This window comes from Polyodon spathula, chromosome 4 (genome assembly GCF_017654505.1).
Source record: "Polyodon spathula isolate WHYD16114869_AA chromosome 4, ASM1765450v1, whole genome shotgun sequence".
NCBI lineage: Eukaryota > Metazoa > Chordata > Actinopteri > Acipenseriformes > Polyodontidae > Polyodon > Polyodon spathula.
Window position 1 is genome coordinate 84,593,968 of NC_054537.1, and position 25,280 is coordinate 84,619,247.

Genomic DNA, 25,280 nt, shown 5'->3' on the forward strand with positions numbered 1-25,280 from the left:
ACTTTGTACATATTTGAATCTACAGCATACGGGATGCATTATTGAAAATATGACAGTTTAAACAGTACATAACAGTTTACATGTTTAATCTATTAACATTTACATTCACAGTCTTCGTTGGAATGCTCCACATTTTCCTATATTCCTTTTAAATGCCAAGAGACACTAGAAAAGTTCCAAATTCTAAAAGGTTATTTTTCCTAACCAGATTAAACAAGGCTCTAAAAAAAACACCACCACTAGTTATTACAATCGTTATCACAAAAATCTTTTAGTTCTATTCAATTTTAACTGTAAAGCAGACTTACTAAGGACGAGTCCTTTTTTATTTTCTATTACACAAGTAATATTAGTTACTAGGTAACTGTGCACAACAAAAACCCACCCAACCAATCATTATCCAATAACTGGTTAGCCCTGTTGTCTTTACCGCCAAACATAGTAAGAATAAGAAATTGGAAGCGAGTTAGGTTTGTAGCGTAAACAACCCCCCCCAACTGCAACCAATCAAGCAGGTTTTTTTCTCTTTTGCATTAAGTTTTATAAGGAATAAATAATGTCAGCGTGGTAAACAATTAAGTAATTGTGTGGCTTTTAACAAGCCTTTCTCTGTACTACTTTAAGATGTCTTTTAAGGTTTTTAAGCACTGTAGAAATATATTTCTAAAACTGCATTCTTGAAAAATACATAATTAGATTTTGCTGAGCTCCCCGAATCTCTGGAATATAATGTATTTGTTTGCACTGAAAACAACAGAACATCGGTCACCTTAATTTTGAGTTTACCGGAAACAAAAATTAATATTCATACTTCTAAAAGCAACGTCACTGAATTTACCTGACAAATTCAGTGTAAAACTAGACAATAAAGTCTCAAATCGAAAACCTCCTACCGTCAAATAGGCAGATATATCAAACTGATAAGACAGAAGTACGGCTTATCAGCAACCCCCCCCCAAAAAAAAAACACCAGAATAATTTAATACCCCTTCATTTACCAAAATGAAAATTATTTATTACGGATGCTGGAAAAACACATTAACAATACGCTGTGCAGCGTGAACCTACAAACCTGTCTGTGTGAACTTAATTTAGTTTTATTACATTATGAACCTACACAAGGGGAAATACATAAATATATGTTTTTTTGTAAGACAGAAAATATACAAAATACATTATCTGAAATCAAATGAACTGAAGCACAATCTCGTAAATGCATCATTGTATTAGACTTAATAAAAGTGCAAATGGAATGAAAGTGAAACATAACTTTCTGTTTTGCAAAACAAATAATAAAAATAATACTAAATGTACTATATAAGAACACAGTATATACACAGTTCCGGCAATGTCTAAATCAGATTGGCAGATTTTACCTGAATTGAAGTACAGTTGATGCTATAGTCAGAGGTGAAAGTAATTTTAATTTCTTACTGGTGTAGTGTTATTTTCAGGTACATGTTAAAAAGTGATACTCCACACATTTAGGCTTGAGCAAGCGTAGTAACTTCCACTAAGAAAGCAGGGAAGCGCTCATTCAAATCTGGTACGTTATGCTTTTTTTTTAATTGATTGCATCATATTTTCCAGTCTTTTACATTGTTTTTAATGCAATGTCATATTTTTCCACCATTAAGAAAACAGTATGCAAATATTTATCATGTGCAATATACTGTGTGTTCTACTTTTTTTTTTTTTTTTTTTTTTACTTGTGCAATTTTGTGGTGGATGTCTCTTGAATAGTTTCTTTAGTGAAATTGATTGTCTGTTTCCAGTTTAAGTTTGCAAAAAAAAAAGTATAATTAAATGGTAAATGTACCTCTTTTTGACAATAGGAAAACACCCATCAGATCACCACTGATTGCACATGTACCAAAATCTGACAACATACAATTTGCAATCTGACAGCATACCACTTTCTGACATTACACAGGTCACGGACCAGCATGTGTCCAGACTAATATGTGGATGTCAAAGATGCAGAACTGGGCTGTCACTAGCAGAACCAAAACCGTGTCCTGCATGTACCTATGGTAAAGCATTATAGGATAGTGTTTCAGAATGCCCCCAGTGATTCACAGGGATTATCCTTTTCCCACTTAAATGTTAAATTAGATGATGTAAGGAGAATTGAATGTTTGGGATGTGATGAGACTCACCAGGTGAGATGGTGTCATTGAGAATGTTAGAATACAAAAGATGGATATCCTGCTCGAGTTCAGGTATCCTGCAGGTATCAGGTATTTGAGACTGTTACACATACATGTGATGATCAGTGCTGGACTGCAGACCCTGTGGTGGCTTTTAAGGAACCTTTAAAAGAACAAAACCAGAAAAAGGATTTCCAGTCCTGCTGGGAGCACCGATATCCTGGAAAACAAACTGGACACTGAACTATGAAACACCGACATAATTACATATCCGTGATGGGGCCTCGTGGAATGTGCATGTAGTAAGTTTCTTATCGTTGCAACTTAGGACAAGAGGACCTCTCTCTTTTTATTCTGTAAAAGTACTAGGCTTTTCATGATACCTGAAAAATGTTTTAACAACCGTGGTGAAACTTACTGACAAAACAGGTGTTCTAACTTAAGGGCCCCTCACTCATATATTAGAGAAAAGACAAAGGCCATCTAACAAACCAGACGTTTCAGCTTAATTAAGCCTTCCGACACACGATGGGAGAGAAAAAGTCCAATAAATATGGGCGCAGAACTAGAGTTAGTTATCAGACCAGTTTGGTAACACAGACTGACTGGTCCATCTTTTGAAGACCTCTTTGCAAAGCTGACTGCTGGTGTTGTATTCAGAGCCTCTGGTTTGGATGACTGTCCTTTCTTTGTTTTATATTTTAAGACATCCTTCTTTGTATTTATATATCTCGCCTATATTGAAGCGTGATGCTATAGAACAGGGTTATTATTAGTTTTAGAGATTCTGTTATATTGTATGCATTTGTGTAAATTGGGCGTCTTTGACTGCCTGAGGTTCATGGTGTAACCATACTGCTTTAATTATTAATACTGTTAGTTTGCAAATACACCAGGACTGCCTGTCTATGAGCTTGGATTCGAAGTAGATCTGCGATCACTCGATCCATTTAAGCATTAATAAACCAAAAGAAGTAAATATATACACTGATTTGTTAAACTCTGAATAACCAAGTCAGTGTGATTATTCTTCTTGTCTGGGTATGTGGAAATCTGTACGCCTGTACATGAACAAAGCATTATAGGAGTTTATGCAATCTAGTTGTCCTCCTGTTTGCCTCCTTATCATTCAATTTATGTTGTTTTTAAAACAATGAATTTGATTTATGTAACACAGGGGTGTCCAGTCCTGGTCCTGGAGGGCTGGTGTCCCTCCTGGTTTTTGTTCCAAATGTACCCTAAATTACTTAATTGGACTAATTAAGTTCTTATTAGAAGCATAATTGGCCCAATTAATTAAAATTTAGGGTACAGTTGGAACAAAAACCAGGACGACACCAGCCCTCCAGGACCCGGATTGGACTCCCCTGATGAAACGCATAAAACCCAAGTCAAGAGGAATAATTGACAGACAGACACACACACCGATTTAGTACCTTTCTCCAAGTCATAGTGTTTTGGTAGGCACCTCTGATTTTGTTTCAAAACACACAGACAGTTATGAGAACCTCCATAAAACAAACAGGTCCCCTTTAAAAATTGTAGAAGTGTATAATTCACTTTAACGCTTCAGGACAATACATTGAAGGGTGTCCTGGAAAAACCTGATAATCCGCAATTTAATTTTCTTAAGATGAACGATCCTTGCTTCATATTACCAGCCAAATAGAATTTTCTGTAAAATTTTGGGGGCATCTAGGAGTCTTGATAACTACGGTAGTCAGACAGACATTAATCCTCTGTTTATCCTGGTCATTTCCCGCAAAGACAGGACTGCATATGGTAAGTGAAGAAAATGCATCTGTACGGGTCTGTAGTACAAGTTTCTAATACAACGGCCATGGAAATTATGCTAGAGTGTACAAAAGTTATTATTTAACTTCCAGCAACAAGTAACTTTACAGAAACAGCAGATTAGCGCGTGTCTGCTTGGATTACATTAAAAGCTCTCTGGCTTTATTTAGTAAGAACAGTCTCCTAATGTTTTTGTATTAAAACGAAACTTCAAACTGGGGTTACACCTGCTCTGTTGAAACTAAGGAGACAAAAGTGATGATATACAGTAGATTGATCCCCCTCCCGAACTAATTTACCCAATGAGCTTCCCTTACTGCCATTGCAAACAAAACAAAAAACAAAGACAGATATCTGTCAACGTACACATTGCTAAACCACCCACAAAAAACAATACCAGCATTTACGTTTTAAATGAAATGTGTTAGTGAATATACTGGAATATAAGCTAAAATGTCCATTGGGTGTTTGAAGTTCACTTCCCCAATACTGAATGCATGTGCTTTGCTGACAGCATTCCAAGCTAAAGCAGTGATTGAAATGCATATACAGGTTACTCCACTTACAGTAAGGTTATCTCTTATTAGTGTTCTGGGAAATTCTTTCTGCATACCTTGCTTGCTGTGGGTAGCCGTTCTGTCTCTTGCAATCAGAAGCCTATCCGTTGATCTCAGATCTCAAGATCTGAGGTGTCACATCAGCACTAAAAACCTACATAGATGCTCTGCAGCTAATTTCACAGGTCCTAAAAACCAGTACAAGAGGTAGACAGATTTTCAGTCACCAGCATGCATTCGAGATCGTGTGCTCCATCTACAGCAAGGTGTCCAGTTCAGGCTTGCTGTGTACTGGAGTGGAAGTACTATGCAGTACAGTATTTTAGGTTTTTAATTCAAAAACACTGGTAACTGACAATTATTTTTTGTTTACTTAATCCTGTTCATGTTGGGAAAAATCTTACTGGGAGCCAAAGCTACACTTTGTCCATCCTTCCCTTTTGTTAAATGACAGAAAACAGCAGGGAAAAGAGCCACAAAAAGAATGACCTTTCTAGTTGAAGTACATTAAAAATGGTAAAAACTGCAAACACAAAATCACAGGGATACACAACACTCATAAATCATAACTGCATCAGTACTGCCTTATAATTTCAGGCAAACAGGTAGAGAATGAAATAAAAGCCAACACCAGAAGATGACTTTCCTGTTCCAGCAAGTTAGATATTGCCAGGGAGTAAACAAATGCTGCACTGCAGCTTGAAAGGTCGATTGAAACTAGAGTGTGACTCTTGAAACTTTACAGATATTACAACATGATGGTCAGGTCCTTACCAAGGGCTGGCTCAGGATTCAACTGTTTCCCATGAGGCTAGTCCACGAGGACACACACTTGTACAGTACTGTACACAAACAAGCACACACCCTAGTGGTGCTACAATAACACTTTCAATAAATAAAAAATAAAAATCACTGGTATAAGAACTGGATTCATATACACAATGTGATGCCCAAATGTTTTGATATTTGATGCTTTCTGTAATTTTACATGTATTGGTTTATGATAACTTCTCTGATGCTACTTTTATAGGCAATATGTTTTTTTGATTATTTGATTTATTTACTTATTTATACAAGCCATAAACAATATGTTGTACTGTACCAGTCAAATCATGCCATACTACTTTAGACAGGGCTACAGGTCACTTTTTAAAAAAGAAATGACACTAAGAGAGTGGAACGGTTTAATCTCTTTCTTGGATCTATAAATAAAAAGCCACACCTGGTGGTTGGCAAAGGCAGCTGCTGGAATGCAGTTAAGTGTTAATGAGGCACCTACCATGGCTACAGATCAAAAGGAGTTCTCCAACACGGAGGAACTTCACTGCCTTTTCTTTTGTGACCTCACTGCAGCTGGAACCCCTTCTCTTGGAGCTTCCCAGTGGGCCAATTAAAAACGCTTGTGGGTTCTGGACCAACTATTCCCTCGTTAGAACTGGTAGATAAATAACCATATCCAAGCACCTTATCTTAAATTTACAGTACTAAAAGCATCATAAAATGAGCTGAGGAATGTTCAAGAAATATAACAATGACACCTCAGTCTTTACTGTTCCATAAGGAAGCATTAACCTCTGACCTTATGCTGAAAATGAAAGTCAGCTCTTTATGTTTAAAAGGCTGCAAAGAAAGGCAGCAGCATCTTATCCACATTCCCATTTTTCTACCACTTATAATCCTGATTTGAACATGAGGCATTCTGGACACATATTCAACAATATAGCCAATCCAACTGATACTAAACTGTACCCCCCACCGCCACCAAATCATGCATGTACCGCTCTGAAATTTAACTCTAACTATGTAGCTCTGCTTTGGGTTTATAGTGTCTCTTAGAAGTATTACATCACAGGTAGTAACCGGGAGAAATTACTTTTCATATTCTGCAAAACTAGGAGCCTACTATCTACTAGACTACCTGTACATGTCTCTGCTTCATGTCTTTCCATCTTGTTTAGAGCAAAGGTCTTCCATTGGCCAATAAACCACATGTTTGGCATTCCTGCATCACCAATAACAATCTACTTTTTTTTAAACCACCAATGAGGTCTTGAAAGCTTGTGATTAATTATTGTTTAGTTAGTCCATGATGATATTATACCGGCATAGATGACACAATTTTGTGCTCTGTAAATGGGTCTTTTGTAAGAGATGGCTTAGTACCGGAATTTGTGTGTGAATGGCTTATTAGATATCATTTTAGTTCCCAGGTCAGTTAGTTTAAATTTAGGTCAAGAGCCATCCTGGTCTTTGTTCCACCTGTAGGCCAAATTAAAAACAAAACCAATTTAACCTCTTTCCGGGTCTTTGTCAAGTCATTAATTAATGATATATATGAAGCCTGGATGACTCCGGACCTTGAGGAGTGGAACTGTATGGTCTGGCTTCCGAGGAGCAACACCTCTGCCAAGAAACATAAGCCATCTTATTCAGAACGGTATCCCACCCCTATGTCAAACTGGAGAAAGCCCCTTCAGAGGATCTGTAAATATTCCAAAGCAACGCAATAGAGAGATCTTTCTGACACCGAATATTGTGAATTTGGTATTTTTTTCATTTATTGTTGTTATTACAATGTTCCAGAAGATCTGCCATTTACAAATAAAATAAAATACAACAAAACAAAAAACATGAAAGATTTAATCACATCTCCTGATTATTTTAGACTTCAAAAAAACTGAAAATTATCATCTAAGGAAACATACAGAATCTGTAATCTCCACTTGCACTAGGTAGGTCTACTGTTCCATAGGCTGTTTCCTAGAATCATCTAAAATGTGTTTTTATCATTCATACATGGTCAATATCACCCCTACAACAACCATGAACTCCAGGGAAATAGGAATCATGCTCAAGCAGTTCCACATGGCAACACAGATAACTTTATACTCCAATAAGTCAGTGATGGGTAATGTGATACTGAAAAGTCTGTTTCATTAAGAGCTCATCAAGGGAACAAGAGGATTTTAAGCCAAGTATGACTGGAGTTTAAAACATTTACTGTATGAACTTTAAACAGTAAGGTCTTTTATTGCAACACGGAAATGAACAATTTAAAATGTATAATAACATATACGTCACTATTTTTGAAATGCAGAAGTATACATTTTAACCTTATAAAAAGTCTGACTGCACAAATATTGTTTAAAAAGATAAATATTTGTATTATTTTATTTTTTATGTGGAAATGCATTTTCTAAATGAATATTTTTTTTTTTTTAAAAACTCTTAGTGAACCCATAGCAAGATTGGCAACTCTGTGCCAGTAGGGTTCAAAAAAGTGAGCTCCCGCTTGCATGACTCATCCTCCACTCAAAGCATTAGTACTAGCCGAGTCACCAGGGATCCCCATGTTTCACAATCTGCGGGGCAAAATCCCACTCCGGCAGAGTGCTCAATGGAAGAGTGAAAAAAGTACAACAGTTTCCACAAAATGCAATGTCCAGCTGCCTGTAGAGACAGCTCTAAAGAAATACAGTACATCAGCTTTAGATTCCTTTTGTAAGTTATTGTGTACTGTATGTGCAACAGAACAACGTGGTGTGTAATTTAACAAACAAAGTGCTTATTAAAACAGTATAAAATGTAGATAAACAGCCTTGGTCGGACCCCAAAAAACCATAGGAATTGGCGCTCTGGCAAAACACTTAAAAACATTAAAAACACAAAAAAAACATGCATGCTAGGAAAGGGCAGACTGAAAAAAAAGTCTTTCATTTTAGATTGTGATCATAAGACACTTCGCCAAACAACAAAGTCACAAGGAACCATTTTATTCTAGTGTAATTCAATCAGTTAATTACTGTTTTTTTTTTTTTTAAAGAACATGCCAATCCAAGTAAAAAAGATTTTCTAGCAAAAACAAACCACAAAATACACATAACAAAAAAACACAACTCTTAACCCTTGGTAAACTGCTGAAATTCAAGTTACATATGCAGCTTAATATGCAGCTCACTGAACTGCAACTGGTTTTCTGTTGTCCTAATGAATCATCTGCTTTGGAATAATTCGTCTCAGCAATACTTCAACGAAAAGCTTGTGTACTGCAGGTAGTGAAAAGCCACCCAGACCCAAGAACTCACTGCAGTCTGGAATGCACACCCAGCACCGACTGGCTGAGGATTCTTAAAACAACCGTGTTGTCATCTTTCATTTCTGTCAGCATATCTTTACAACTTTGTTAAATCAAATGTTTCCACTCCATTTTAAACTGCAATAAAATATCATTTTAGATTCAGGAAAGAATACCTGCTAAAACTGTGTGTTTTCTTTATGAACTAGCTCTGCGATTGGATAAGGGAGTACATGAGCAATGAAAATGGCATCTTAAAAAAAAAAAAAAAAAAAAAAAAAAAAAAAGGTTAAAAACGAGACCACCATGCAACGTAATTTCTGCACCACAGGTATTTCGCATTGTGAAGTTAATCAATTACCTGAAAGCAAACAACCATCTACTACTTTGGAAGAAAATACAGAATGTGGCAAAAAAATAAAGAAGTGTTGCATCTATTACTGTGTGCAGAGGGAAGGAGATGTGATGAGTGATGTTACTGAGCAAACACATTATGTTGTGCTTTGTTAGTAAGCAGTTGTGTTGCATGTTTTATGAGTCGTCAAAGGGTATTAAATGCCGTTGAAAATTCTGCGTTTTATAGTTAAAACCCCCTCATTTCTTACTTCTAGTTTATATCACTTTTTACATTAAATAAAATTAGATGTCTTAGATGTTTCTTCGCTGCTACTGTTGATGCATTTATCTATGCGTCCCTATGTGTGTTTGCTGCTACATTCTCAGGACTTTTCACTGTTGAGTAATTACAGGTCAAGTATCCAGGTATTTGAAACTTTTATTCTTGGTATATTCAAAATTCTTATTATTCAAAATTCCCACCCCTAGTATTATCATAGTTAATATCATAGTTATCTAATGAGGAAAGGGGAATCAATTCAATTGACATTAGTACCTTGTGATTTACTGTCTTGTTTTGCTATTTCTGTCTAGTATGCATCTAATATATATATATTTTTAATACCTAACAAAAATGAGTAAAGTCCAACTATCTGTACTGAACTGAAGTTCCGTGAGATTACATTAAAACAAAATGGATTATATGGGGATTTGGCTAGTCACAATCAATTACACACCTTTATAAAAATGCTCCTCTAAACCATAACATTGCACAGATGGATTAAACAGGGTTTCCTCAATTCTTTCTAACCTCTGTGATGGATTCAGAAAAGACGAACGGACATTACGTTATAACAGGAAACGCTCATTTCCTTTTAAACAAATGTCCATCCTGATTTCCCAATATTTAGAAACTGAAGGTTGAAATGAGGGGGATTATAGATCTAATTAATAAACTGACCTCCAACTCAAACCACATGAGAAGTATTTGTATCTTTCTGATGGATACTGTAGATGGTTTCCCAGGCTTGCAATCTGTGTTTCGTCTTACAACGAGAATACAAGTGCTTAATGGGGCAAACCATGACCATACTGTCTTATGGCTCATTCCGTGGTATAAAGGGCTGCCTTAGTATCAAGGGAGCATGGTTTCAATGAATCTTAAGTTCTGCCTGTGTTGTTTCCTCAGGCTCCACTGCCTAATAAATTACCCCTGTCGTGAGAGGTGGCTCAGGAGCAGCTGTAGTTTACATCCAGCAGCGAACGATGCCTTCCCTGGGTTCAGAAGCACATTCTGGAAAACCCAGCCTGGGATAGCTCCATTTCCAAGGGAAACAGCCATATAAATGTTTCAACAAAAAATACCTTCTCAAAAGAACTGGAATTAAAGTAGATGACTGTGCTCTGGTCCATCACTCATCACATAATCCTGGACTGCCCATGCTCCACCAGTTAATGCTTTCCCAGTGGATCAAATACAAGTTCCTTCTATTCAGATTTGTAATGGCCTGGCACCAGTCTTGCTTTCCTAGCTGCCACAACACTTTGTACTAGGCTGGTCCCTTCAGTAACAGACCTCAACTGGCTCCTGACACCTCCTGATCGCACATTGGCTGCAACACACTCAATGTACATCATTCAAATTGAAGGCAGGCTTATTAGGGTTACACTGGTGTCACTTTAATTGAGAAAGTATGTGCTGGATCATACTCCACCTCCTTAACCAAATCAGATTAATTTTTCAGACATGAAAACACATGAGGAGATGAACCCTGGTGATGAATATATACACAACCCCAATAAGTCTACTCCATAATCAATGCCAAGAAAATTGCTATAAATTAGCAATTCTTAGGACTCTTACTATACTGCAACACTAATGCAAAGGGACTATTTAACTGCACAGATCTGATAAAATGAAAGAAATGGCTTCATAAAGTCTTACAGTACTGAAAAATAGAATTTGTAGTGCAATCACTTTGAACCCATTTTATATATTTATTTAGAGACAATTTTACAGTACCAAGGAAAATCACCCTGGACTGTATCAACCCCCTTTCTGTGGTTATCCCATATTACCCCCAAAGAAACGTGATTGATGCAGCCCAAGTGGATTACTTGCTACAGTAAAATGACGCTGTGGGCAGTGGTTGATAAACTCAACCCCTAGGCAGGCTTATCATTATTAAAATAAACACTGTAGCACTATAAAGTCTATGCTTCCTTTGGTCTGGTCAAAGAACTACAAGAGCAAGTCTGACACAAGTAAAAAGTACACCGGGAACAAATGATGCTAAAGCCTTCGTTTTCATTCCTTTCAATCTTATGAAGCTGGCTAAATTCAAACACAGACGGAATATAAAAGCTGCATTAAATAGTTAAGCAGAGAGAAGCCAAGATTATTTTATGGTTTATTTCTCAGTTTTTATCAAATACCGTTTAATCCTAAAAGACTAGATTGAACAGAACAAATGGTAAAGATAATGACTTTTCTTTGTGAATGAGAGAAATGAAAACGTACTGCATGTTAAAAAAAAAAAAATAGTAACCAAATGGAAAAATACATAACGATTAATCTCTCCAAAGGTAATTAACAATGCTAAAACAAACGAAAAAAGGCAGAAACACGCTTGCCAGTTATGCCATTGAGTCAAGCTGTGACTTATTCCCCAATGGCCAAGTTTGAAAATGCAAGATATATATTATGTGAAATGTACAGAGTCAGTTGTTTCTGTAAGAAACAGACAATGCATAGTACAAAAAAAAAAAGTTATTGTTGCAATACAAATTGAGCTGTTAAATGAATCGGGTCCAAAAATTAAAGGGAAAATGCACACCAGTGTGTTAAAGTAACTTTCAAAAATGCATTCATTGAAAAAAAGAGATGCAAACCAAATTAGGCATTACAGCAGAAATCAGACATTTAAGTCAATGTCAACATGATCTATATCTATATCTATATATACTCTCTATCGATCTATATATATATATATATATATATATATATATATAGATATATATATATATATAATATATATATAGGCCATGTAAACAAAAGAACAACAAAGTATTTCACTACCATTAAAATCAACTGGCAGCTGTTCAGTTGAGGAAATGAAATAATCCCGTAGCAGGTTAAATCTTTTATTAGGAGGGTACTCGCTACAGATTCCCACTTCAAACCAACCATCATATAATTCATGATTATTCAAATCATGTGTGTTTTTGCTTACCGAGTTTCTGGTCGAAGCTCCATGCTGGAATGTGATCATTCTCCTTCAGGTTGCTATTGGCGGGTAGAGGCACGGTAACGTAGATCGGCCCGCTGACTAGGATTTCAGTCCCGTCATTCCCGAGCAGATGAATGCTGACTGCTGTGATAGGGGTCAGCTCAAACCTGCTGCTGTTTCCTGCAAGAGAAGTGGAAAAAATTCCAGTCCACCCACATCCAAGCAAGCACTCCAGCGCTGTTAAAGAGAATACTGTTTTTGGAAAGAGGTAAGCCAAGTAGAAAGTGAAGTCATCATGTGAACAAAATCAGACTTGCAGCTCTATCACTGGCACCTCTCTCAGATCCCTGAATGTCTTATATCTAATTTACTATAAGGCTGCATCACATTTGGCACTTACTCTAAACACACTGAAAGGGAGTTCTCTTGGCCCCAGCAGTGTGCCTGCTCAGAGTTAAAGTTAAAACTGACTTGGTAAAAGAATAAAACAATCCTTGGGTGCCAGAGTTTTTTTAAAATCAGGTCAAATTCAAAAATTCTTTTCTTGCAAGGAGACAGGGGCCACTAATTAGTTAAAGCCAGTGACACTTAAGGCCTCTACACACCAGACGCGACGCAACAAGCAAATATGTCGTAGGACACACCGCAGCACGACAATAAAATATACATGTATTTGACACAAGCCGTTCACACTGCTTGCAATGCGACGGGCGACACAAACGTTTCCAAAAACATAGGATTGGTGTCTATTTTTGCGATTATGGCGCGTGGCAGCTAGTGAACTAACCAATGAGGAACAGCTTCCCTTGTGCCCCTTCAGTAAACAATGGAGGAAGAAAAGATCATTCTTACAGGACTATCATACATGTGATTTTTTTTCCTGCTGTTGATACAATCAGGAAAGTCGCCACTTGTGTGAAAGGTAGTATCGCAGTGAAAGTACCATTTTAAATCTCGGGTAGCATCCGGTGTGTGGAGACCTTAAATCAGAAATGACACCAAGGTCAATTAAATAAGACAGAACTGATAAGCTGTTCATCACTGTGTGTCTCAAAAATAAACCAATGTAAATGTAAAGACCAGGATAAAGTGACTGCTCAGAAGTATGACAGCTATACTTTCATACAAGCTACTGATTCTTAATTGCTAAAAAGGTGAAGTGTTATATCATTAGATTACAAATGCAGCACAATTACTTTTAATGAATAACTTTTTAACATGATGTCTTATGTTGTAGTGATTAAAAAATTTAAATAAAAGCAAACTTGTGCAGCTACTCAATGTCTATCAAATCCATTAGCTCACTGCTTCCATTTCTAGAGGGCTTTTTTTTTTTGCATTAACAATTTATAAATATGTGTTTTTATAAATTACCAGTCCAATTATTCCAATTAATAATGGCCTAGAGTTATTTAACAATGAATGGACCAAACTAAATTAGATACCCACAAAAGTATCTCAAGTCCAAACCAGACTCACCAATACCATGTCTAGGCCCCACATGCTGAACTATAAGAGCAGCCTTCATTCTTCACCACATGGACGACTAGAAATACTAAGCTTGAATGCATCTTTGTAATGTAATTTTTTTTTTTTTTTTAACCAAGTCATTTTTAGACAGCACTAAAGAATGAAGTACATGCAGTGTATGCATAGCAACCACAGCTGCAGTGCAAGCCCACATAATGTCCTGACAACGTGCCTCAACCCTGAAGACAAACCACCCTCTCTCGCTCTATTAGAGAGCTGGCAGGTCATCCATCGGCTTCTTGTGATGGACCCCTAATCTGAGATCATGGCACAGGGGCGGGCCAATCAGAACAGACCCGGCTCATTGCAATGAGGAGCAAAGGTTACTTTGTAAATAAATCCTGACAACACAAACAGATCTAAGTTACTATACCAACATACTAGTAATGGTGCAATATACCATAACTGAAACACACTTTTAACTGTTTAAATATAGGGGCTGATTTGATCAGCCTATACCAGGCCAGGATACCACAGTGTTTTTTCTATTTTCTTTGTGCATTTTCCAGCACTTGGCAATCACTCATCACCCCAGTCACTTGTCTGTGGTTATGCTGGAATTACCCTGATCAGTAGGTGGTTGACGCAATCCAAGTGGATTATATAGTCATTTAAAATGCTCTAAAAGAAATGAAAAATCCAGCTGTGGTTTATCCCGGCAGATTATAGGTTGATGTATTCACAAATATTTTGACATCAAAGCCTTATGCAACTTTTCTATTAGTCAGTTGTTCAGAAAAGGTCCAAGAATACTGGCTTCACTGGAAAGGCAGGTGAAATATATTTTTAGAAGAAGGGAGTATTTAAGTAGTTGGAAAGCTTTGCAAGCAAAACTAGTCAAAGTGCATTAGCATATAATGAATAAAACATAAACAAATCAGAATCATTGCAGAAGCACAACACCATTATGCACAATACTACAAATGCCATGACCATGTTGGTATTACAAATACCAATAACCTTAACCATTTAATTGCCTGATCCCTTTAACAACATTGAAAGAGGTGGAAAGGGTGTTTAAAATGATCCTTTTTGCTCAAGGTGGTAAACTGGTCCATATGTTTGCTCTAAATTTTGATTATAAAAGTGTAGCTGAAGTAGAAGTAATAATATAATGAAAGAAACAGATTATTTCTACTTAATGTACAATACCATACCATGCAGTTGTATACAATTATAAGGGTTCTGTTTCATACCTTGATTCATATTTATTGTATAATATTTAGGCAAAAAAAACAACATTCAGTATGTATCGCAAGAGGGATTGTTTACGCTTGTATACCCTCATTCACAAAGAGTTCAAGACTAATTCCCACTGTGACTGGATTTATAAAAATTGGTGGGTAATATCTGACATCCCCCCCCCCCCCCCCCCCAAAGAAAGACCAGGTTACCATCTTTCAACAAAAAAAATAGAAAGAAAAAGGAAGAAACCTCTCTAGGTTGTAGATTTTGGATTCACTAGGGTTTCTTCTCATAGCTGAATGTGAAACTCTCTCTGTCCATGATCTTACCTGTCCTATTCCCATCAAGTCCCTGCAAATAAGGGAAACTGTCTACCTCCCATGGAGAGCAGGCTGCAGTGAGAAAGGCTGTGAGGTTGCTGTAGGTGGAGTTCTGGGGCAAGCTTAGTGCTCTTCTTTGAAACTGAACCCTAGGCTGGACCCTTGCTCCTGTAAAAGGTTAAAAACAGGTTGGAGTTACTGCTGAATGTGGCCGCATCAAGTCAAGATTTATAATTTACAAAGGTGGTTGCTCAGTATGAGCGATAACTTAACTCCATTATTAAATGCATTAAAAACAAAATCAGCTGGTTTCACACACCCAGGTTAGCACTAATCTTGGACTACAGTAGTTACTTTAGCGAAGGTAGTTGAAGATTAAAAGACAATGGAGGTCTGTGAAACCAGTCCCAATAGGTCTATTTTAATGATCTGAACAGATCCTAAAACTTGTAAAACAAGCACTTAATCACAGACCTCTTCTCAGAGTATTCTTATTGTATTTTATGTTGGGTAAAAACACCACTCTGTAGAGTTAAAGTGCAGTAGTCAGGGCTAGGAACGAACACTCGCCAGAGGCAAATTAAAACTGATGAAGACTAGTTGATGTCTGTGTCTCAGTAGTCCGGTGGGCGAGTGCTTGAAAAACATTGTACAGATATACTCTCATGTTCACAGGCTTGCGTTTAAAAAATGCAGGAAAAGCCAGATTTTCTAACAGGGTGTAGCAGTGGTGAACAAACATTCATAACTGAAAACCCCTTTCATCTCCTCTTGTCATGCCGAATTTTCCATCAGCGTTTCATTGCATTTTGTCAGTGTGATTACTTACACTGTTAATTGATTCATCGCCGTGGTTTAACTGTGAACATTTGGTATAAACAAAATGTACTGTTTTCATGTCTAAAAGTATAAAAATCAACCATTTTCTCACATTACGTTTCTGTGCACAATTGCTTGAACACAACACACTTATTTTGCAGGTCGATCTTTAGTCTGTGTAACATATTAAAGTATTTAAAACTATAAAGATTTAATGGATGCTGGCTTAACCATCTTATTACCAACGTGTTCATATTAGAAGATTTAGTGTAAAATACGACAGCAATTTCATATGGTCGGTTTCAAAGAAAAGTAACATGACAAAATGGCTATTCACTTGAGCTATTTTGTGTTTTTATGTTTTTATGTCTAAAAAGTACATTTAGCTTATAAAACAGAGTTTAAATTTAAACCACAGTGATGAATACAATTAAAAGCGTATTGCATCTCTGAAAAAGGAGGCAGCATACTTTAAGTAACATGGCATTCACAATTTGACTGGCTGCAGCAAGTACACCTTCAGAAAATAAGAAGTACTGCAAAGTTTATGTCCAGTATGACAAAAACCAGAGTGGCACATTTGTGACTGCGTCATCTACCTTTCAGATAGTCAATTTTAAAGTGTACCATATACACCTCTGTGATTTTAAAGCTAAAAGTGCTTTTTAGAACAGCTCACATCCTTGCAAAGCAGCACGACCGTATTCTAATTAAGAATGGCTGTATGACCTTGATGAGGCAAAAGGATTAAATATGGGGAAAACCTATAGAAATTCTAAACAGGCACTGTATATATGCTATTGCAAGGACCCAGCGTACAGCCCAGTTAACCAAAATTTAGCAGTTGTCATTCTGGTAATCTCGGACTGTTCTACAGATAGTTCCATTACTGAGGCAGCGATATGCTATGTGAAGTATACTGTCAACAGTGTTGTCCACAAACTCTATTGGGGTTCAGAATGTGGGGAAGGCAGATGCAGAATCCCAATCAATGTATCTGGGAATGAGCACTAGTGTTTATTGTGTGTGTGTGTTTTTTTTTTTTTTAATACAAATTAATACTTTATAAGTGTCCATTTTTTAGGAAAATAAAATGAAAGCTTAATATTTTTAGGGACCCCAACAGCTGTTGTTGATTCAGACTCAGGAATTTCACATCAGGACTAGCAAGTTTACATAATGACTAGCAAGCTTCAAAAGGTACTAGCCCTTACAGTGGAGCTGGAACAATTTTTATAGTTGGGGTGCTGAAAGCCATGAACAAAACTGTAATCCCCGCATGATGGAAGCAGGTGAACAGCACTTCAATCCAGGGGATACTGCCGCACCTAGAGCACCCCTAGTTCCAGCGCCCCCGAGTCCTTAGGACTAGTACCACAATTTTGTTTGTTTCTAACCCTGGTAGTGTTTAGATCCACCACCATCTGCATAAAAATAGACCTCCATGACTTCTGTTTCCATACCTCAGGACTTTGAAATTAGTGTATTCTTTGTCGTGGATTTTAAAAAGGACAGAATTCCTCAAGGTAGGAACAAAACAAACAAACATACTATATAAGAAACTAATTCAAGTAGACAAATAGTTTTGACTGCTTTCTTTAGTGCAGGAGCAAAATAAGCAGATTATAAGAGCATTATCAACCTATGTGTTTCCTAAAAAACAACAATGTAAAGCAACGCCTCTACACTACATAGTGTATTGGGAATTACTGTTTTTAAAATCATGCAGAAAATAAATGGCCAGTCAGTTGCCTAAAATAGAGGTAATAGGTCACGGATCCAAAATAACAAACCTGATCTGACCCGGAATCATCACTTTTACCTGACCCGAGCCGAAGTAAAACTTGTAATAATAAACCTGGATCCAACCCGAACAGGAAGAATAATGGTTCATCACATTGAATAAACAGTCAAATGGTATGTATATTAGAAATCATTTAACTTTGACACCAGCCTGCCAGGACCCCAAAATAATAATAATAATTATATATATATATGAGAGAACACATAGCCAGCATAAAAATATGAGAACACTCATATACAAAAAATCATTGGATTTTGTTGCACATGAATTGTTGAATTGTATTGTACACTTTGATAAGCATCATTAACACAAAAACAAATCATCAGAACAGCTTATCCCGTTACAAAATGATGACGCAAGAATAATAAAATACTAGCTAGATGGTCTGTGGATCAGCTTTATTTTTCTGTAATATTTAAAACTAGGGGTGTGCTGATAGTCATACTTCCCCAAGTAAATAATTTTTAGAAGTATTTGTCGGCAGGTCTTATATAAATCCATTCATTAATGCGTTGATTTCAAAACAGGAAAAGCTGTCCCTCCATCCCTTCCAGGGCAAACACTGCCGCAAACTGACAATGAAAATATTGCGAAACTAGCAAATGCAACAGATTCGTCACGTAAACGTGACCATTCCTTAAACACAACTCAACAGCTACCACTGTGGATTCTTCGTCCAGTTTAAATCAGAGATTACATCTTACCCAGGACTACAATCCCACAATTAACAAACTGCAAAAAATAAAGTTTTTGCATTAAGTTTTTTTAACTGTACAATAAGAATCTAAATTATACTCACTTTGAGTATAGATAAGCTCTGGACTAGTAAACTTTCTTATTCAGTAGCACTGAGTCAGTTCTGGTATCTATAGGTGAGTGTTTCATTCTAAAAGCAGTATAACAATACAGTGTTTTAATCCATGTCAGAAGCAATTGTGCAAGAATTTTATTTCTCAATCTTAAGCGCCTAACTTTATTAAACAATAGAAGGGCAAACTGAAGAACTAACTGCTGAGAGTAGAGAAGCAAATGTTTATTTGTTTTATATATATTTCCAATAATAGCTCTAATAAACCAAGAAGACCTTGCTGTTGTGAAGTTACGATTTCAGTAATTGTAAACCTACAAAACTGCGTAGATGTTTCAACATAAAACATACACTATGTGCTTACTGAGCATGCCTTAAAATTAAAATATATATATATAAAGCTTTCACTCTGAGGCAAATGTAAAGGTTTTTTTGCTTGAATGAGTCGTACAGAACATGCTTCAATATGACAGCTGAAAATAAATGAATAAAGAATGACAAGTTTAGCTACCAACGTCCTTATTTTAAAAAATCAAAACAAAAGCTGTTGAAAATAGTGCCGAGCAGACTATTGTGGGTCAAACCAATTTTCATGTACGGGCTGTAGACAAAACCATAACAAAAACATAGCGTAGTGTGTTTACACAGCAAAAAAAGGATAATGGAAAAATATATAGTTTGCCTCCCCTGTGCTCTATGGGTTAGGTGCCTATGGTCTCAATCAAGTTACAGTTCAACAGGAGCAAAATACACAAAGTACGTGTGAAAACATTACAGTCACACCCCCCTCTCCCCCAGAATTTTTTGGCATTTCTACATGAATCATAGGATTGGACCTGGGAGAGGCCATTTTGATGGAATTCAGTCTACAGATGGAGCACTTTCACTCAAGCTGAAGTTCAGTGGTCCTCTAATCCCAGGACCAAGACAATTTCTTCTTTTACACCCAGGAACAAGACAGTGGACGTCAGCGAGCTACCTACCTCTAGACAACAAAGGACAGCCCTGCAGGTGTCTGCCTGAGCTCGCCAGGCACCTGGAAAACAGTGTCTGCTGTAGCGCAATGAGGAGAAAGTCCCTGCTGCAGCAGCAGTTAATACAACACTCTTTCCGGAGTCCCTAGCAAAGACCAGCAACTTCACACAGCCACGACACAAACCTGCACTCCCCTGACTGTTTGACTCGCCTGCTTTCAGCAAATGCAATGAAGCAAAACAATCAGGTTATCAGTGATGATCTATTCTGCAAGTCATTGGCAGTTAAAAGTTAATCCTGTTGTTATCCATTAATACAATTACACTCCCAGATACAAAAAGCAGAACTTTTTCTTCAATTCGGTCGTCTTATATAAAAGAAAAACCCAGTCTGTGCATCTCTTTGCAGAAATCAGGTGACATTGCATCACACTGTCACATTCAACATTACAATATGTTATTTTAGGACAATCATATTTTTCTAAATATTCTACTGTTTACTAGAAAGGTGTGTGTGGGGGGGGGGGGGGGGGGGGGGGGGGCACAGGAAAAACAAAATCTCTGAAGGGGGGCGCAGCAATACAAGTTTGGGAACCCCTGCCTTAAAATCAATGCTGGTAGTCATTGCCTACCAATGCATAAAAAATATTCCTCAGTTTACCTCTAGAAATAAGTTATGTGTTTATAAATTACCTTCTGTAGTCTTTGCACTACCTGGACCTTGCAGTTGCTTTGCATATCACTACCTTACAAAAGCCTAGTACCACTGAATTGAACACTCACTAGTAATCCATTATAGTACAGCTTAAACTTTATATATTTGTTTGTGTGCATAAGTACTGTTAAAGTGAATATTAATAAAAACTACTACTTTGAATACTAATAATAAGAATAAGAATAAAACAACCCAACTCATTTTTTCTACAATCTTCTAATTAGAGGCTTAGTACCCATGCAAGATTTAATAAATTAGTACAATTACCTAACTTCTCCCCAAGAGAACAGCATTTTGAGTGCTGCATTTAATTTATCATCTGTGGCTACCATCAACTTCACAACATGCTGTGCCCCATCTGCAGATGTTGGAGGTCAGCATGCAAACCAAGCCTCTAGCATGACTGTTACTGCCGTGATGAACTCACACAGCTTTACTCCTCAGAGCAATTCCCTTTCTAGCTGAGCATGCCTGGTGCCGCACACAGGAACCTGCTCTGCTGCTTCTACAGAATATCTTTATGCATCAGCAAACTTCAGTTACAGCTAGCCTGATAGGCAGTCAGTGATGATATGGGAGTATTCTTATCTCGCTGATCAAGCATAAGAAAAAAAAAATAAACAACCATCATCTTTTAACCAGAAAACTCTTGCCATTAACTGTAAAGACAACCTGACTGAGAACCTTTAGTCTTGTCTAAAAGCTATTTCATGTTTACAGAATACCATATTGTCAGCATTTAAAAACAAATGGAACAGCAGAATTTGTTCAGTCGATATTTAGCAAACTGTTTTCTGCTTGATTTTTTTCTATGTTCTTCATTAACAAAAACTGCAGCATTTTTTTATTTCAACAAAAGCCAATTAACTGTTGTACAAATAAATGCAGAACAGCATACAATTACTGTCAGTTTTTGCAAGATAATCTTGAGTTCACATTATAACCACACTGAGTTCTGCAGGATCACCTTGCAATCACAGTATAACTACATTGAGTTCTGCAGGAACATCTTGCGATCATAGTATAAACACACTGCCTTCTGCAGGATCATCTTGAGTTTACAGTATAACCACACTGAGTTTTGCTAGATAGATGCTTGTATATTATAGACTCCTAGAAAGCACTACTGGTTTTAAACTTTTATCTAACCAAAACAAATGATATTATTCAGTTCAGGATTGTCAAAGTGTACAGGAAGTTAATTTGAGGCTTTATTAACTTATTAAAATGGAAAGATCAGGTATGTTAATTCAACTGGAATTCCCCTCTGTAATCAATGCTGTATTGTGCTTGCGCTCCCAGAGGAAATGTGATGGCAACAAAGGCCAAGAAATTCCGCCTGATCCAAATTATTCATGTCACTTTGGAGAAAAACTTCCCAAGGTTACCAACACACTATGGGTAGGGAGAAAAAAAAAAAAATACAACACAAACATTAACTTAATATCATATTAATTCCTGTACAGAACCCCACAGGTACACTACTTAAATTTGACTAATACATTTGAAAAATAAATAACTTGAAAGTCAAATGTTACAATCAGTTACACTGTAGTAGAATCGTTTACTGGTTTTATTTGAAACTTCCACAATTGTAGTTTCTGTTGTACAGGGTTATTGCATAAATGGCGAGAATCTGAAAATGAACAAAGGTTCCACCTTAAAGCACATACCTTCATATCCAGAGACAATCTGGACAATATCTTCATACACCATTAATGTAGCAGATCTCTCGGGAAGCAAATCAAGACTCAAAGAAGAAAACACTGGAAGGAAAACACAAGCAGAACGTAGGGTCACTACTCAGCAATATCATCATGGTGCCGTATCTGATACGCCCAACATAACGACAGGAAAAAATAAATATCCAAAGCAGTGCAGTTATAGCCCCACGGATGGATACAAGAAGGAGATGACTGCGTTAACACTGTTGTGTCATAAACTTCAGTTGCTTTATTGGCAGCTATACTGCACAAATAACTTTTGAATGTGAACTACAATAGCTCAGGCAATGTTCAGTGCTACATATAGGCACACTTTACTGCAGCAAGCCTGAATACCCAACAGAATCTTGATAGCCAATTATTGTACAAAGCATTTTATGACAAAAGAAAGGGTCTTAACACAAAAAAAGGGTTCAGTGGGCCCGAAGACTTGGCAGACGGTATGCTTGTTTTACATGAAACAAATGTCAAAAGTTGTTAGGACAGTTTAGTTTGCTTTTAAAACGTTAGGCCTATATATCTGATGTTTTATTATTTGTATTATACAGATTATTTGGAGCAACACATTTATAGTGAACGGAAAACAATCCATTTAAAAGGCTTTTCACAAAATCAGTCTGGCCCACTGTAAATCCAGCTTCACTTATTACAGAATAAATCTGAAATTTGCAAACACTTACTTTTAAAAAAACAAAAACAACTCTACTTGAACAATTCATTTAAAAAGCCGCCCCAGGGTTTTACACTTTAACAGACAAACACATTCTTGCGTATAAAATAGATTATTTTAATACAATATAAGAAGCGCACATTCTTGCATGCAAGAATAGCTTATTTTAAAAAACAAGGCTAGCACTTACCACTATGGCTGGAAATACAAAATTAGAGCGATCAGTTATAAATCAGGCTTGCTCCTGTTCGATTTAAATTTTTTTTATTTGCCAAATCGCAGACTAATACCGACGTTTATTTCAGAAATAATTTACAGTTTTGTTTTCGATCTTTATTTTTCAATTTTAGCAGAGAATGTGTGAAATATAAATGTATGCTTTAAAAAGAAAAATAAATAAGACTTTATACCATTGTAAAAGTCTAATTTAGCGAAACCCCTTTATCATATTCAACATGCAACAAAACCATGGTTAAACCATGGTTACACATATAGCATAAAGTTTCAAGTAAAAATAATATGCACAGAACAAAACATTAGACAGTTGAACAGGATTAACTTGCATTTATTATTCAGAGTCTGACCTCTCTCTGCCCCTCTCTTGCTTCAGCACAGCACAGAATAGTGTAATAGTTTGAAAGTTTTTTTTTTTTTTTTTTTTAAATACAATGCACAGAGAAGGACCGTCCTCTTACATAATGCTTACGTACTATTGCAATTTACTGAAGACAATAAAAGAACCTACAGTACATCAACAGCTGCACAAACACAACATCACTTATTTATTGCTTACACTGTACATACCTGGTAATCTGGTTGGTCGCCACGGGGCAGAGTTTGGCACATAGCCCTGCTTGGTTGCCATGACAATCAATAGGGTGCCGACTCTGTAGTTAAATTTAATAAAGGCGTTGCCATCTGCTCCCGAGGTTTCTGAGGTGAGGGAGGTCTGGTTCATAAAAATTTTGATGGTGGCTCCAGCTATGGGCTGATGAGTACTTGCATCACTGACGTGGACTTTCAGTGTAACCTCTGTAAGAATACATAAATACACACATAAATAAATAAATAAAAATAAATAAATACATAAATAAAATCTAAAATCACGTTTTTGAAATCAGGCCCTAAATGCATCTTGATCATCCTGCTAACCTTCCGTTATCAGACTTTATCCTTAATACAACTGTCCCACCTTATACCACGCCACCCCCCACCCCCCTTTTATAACGCCACTCTTGCAAACCGCCCGCTATTCTCTCTGAACAAATGTCACCAATATAAAAACAGTGCTATTTTTACCTGTTATATCGCCACCCCGCTGTCCAATACCCGCCAACTTCCCCAGCCAAGCAAACGTAAAATACAAGAATTCTAGTTTCCCTCACTGTACCGCTAGCGAAATAATCATGGCCAATTAAAACAGTTATGCAGTTCACCTTTGTCTCGCTTTCCTAATTCGTTGTTAACTGAACGTTCATCCCAATGTCATCAACACTCCCGCTCCCAAATCAAAACAGAAAGTACAGAACGGCGAGTCGATCCTATATTTAAACACCAGAGCAAAAGAAACACATCTGCCTGCATGTATGCATCTGAAAATAAGAAAGCAAGTCAGCAAGACAATGCAAATGTTTTCTCGCCTAAGTGAGACATATACGAAGGACAATTGGACAATTTGAGACATTCTGATGGTTAAACAAATGACTTACCTTGATGGAATGGGTCGATCTGTTTAACCTGAAAAAGGCTTGACGCAGTCTAAAATAAGTGACTTTTATAAACCACAGTAAATGTTTAAAAAAAAAAAAAAAAAAACACTGTAAGAGGTTTTTTTTTTTTTTTTTTTTTTTTTTTTAAACTTTGTTTTCAGCGTTTTTTTTTTATATACTTAAATAATGATGAGCTTAAATTGCTGTGTGAAATCAATAGATGGCATCGTTCAATGGGGGATAGTATTCAGCAGGCTTACAGTTGTGCCACAAGCACTAAAGTTCAAATGACCAGTACAGTATAATTATTTATTTATTTATTTATTTTATTTAATTTTTAAAATATGCTTTTTTTGTGGAATTGTTGTTTGGGTGATTTGACACTAAATGTGTGTTTATTTTTTATTTTATTTTATTTTTTAAAACTGAACTGTTCCTCAAAAGTAACTAATTGTAACACTAAAAAAATAAAATGTTTGAATTTATTGCAAACATAGAAGGTGTGGTGTGTCTTTATTTATTTTTTGTTGACCCTCGCTTATTACCCGTTTTTGCCCATGGCTATTACCTGGCTGTATAAAGAGGGCTGACTGTATAACACAGCCTTAGGCTTGTTAGACACTTGCTAGTTTTATTTTATATACAAAATGAATCACCCACCCATTTGTACCTCAGGATAAAGGTTAATCTTCCTTTTATTTAACACTGCCTTAAAATGGGCCTTGTAGAATCAGCACAGCTCTCACATCCCAGTTTTCACTAAAGCGAGGCCATTTTCTTTCCACTGCAATAGGCCCCATATTGAGTTAATCAAGCTCTAAAAAAGCACAAACAAGCAGATAAAAGGTCTGAGTAGACAAGATCTCTATTGGCATTTTCA

The 25,280-nt window shown here is 36.6% G+C and overlaps 1 protein-coding gene across 2 annotated transcripts in view; it reads right to left on the reverse strand.

Annotated features, from left to right (window-relative positions):
- Positions 1-25,280, reverse strand: part of LOC121315002 (protein FAM171A1-like) — a 67,951-nt gene that overhangs the window by 11,081 nt on the left and 31,590 nt on the right. The window contains exons 2-5 of one of the 2 annotated variants that reach the window (XM_041248830.1): positions 23,496-23,723; positions 21,971-22,063; positions 15,187-15,345; positions 12,146-12,322 (exon numbers count right to left, since the gene is read on the reverse strand). In XM_041248830.1, coding sequence (XP_041104764.1) covers positions 12,146-12,322; positions 15,187-15,345; positions 21,971-22,063; positions 23,496-23,723 — 657 coding nt within the window. The remainder of the gene's footprint in view (positions 1-12,145; positions 12,323-15,186; positions 15,346-21,970; positions 22,064-23,495; positions 23,724-25,280) is intronic. The other variant, XM_041248831.1, reaches the window with a different exon arrangement.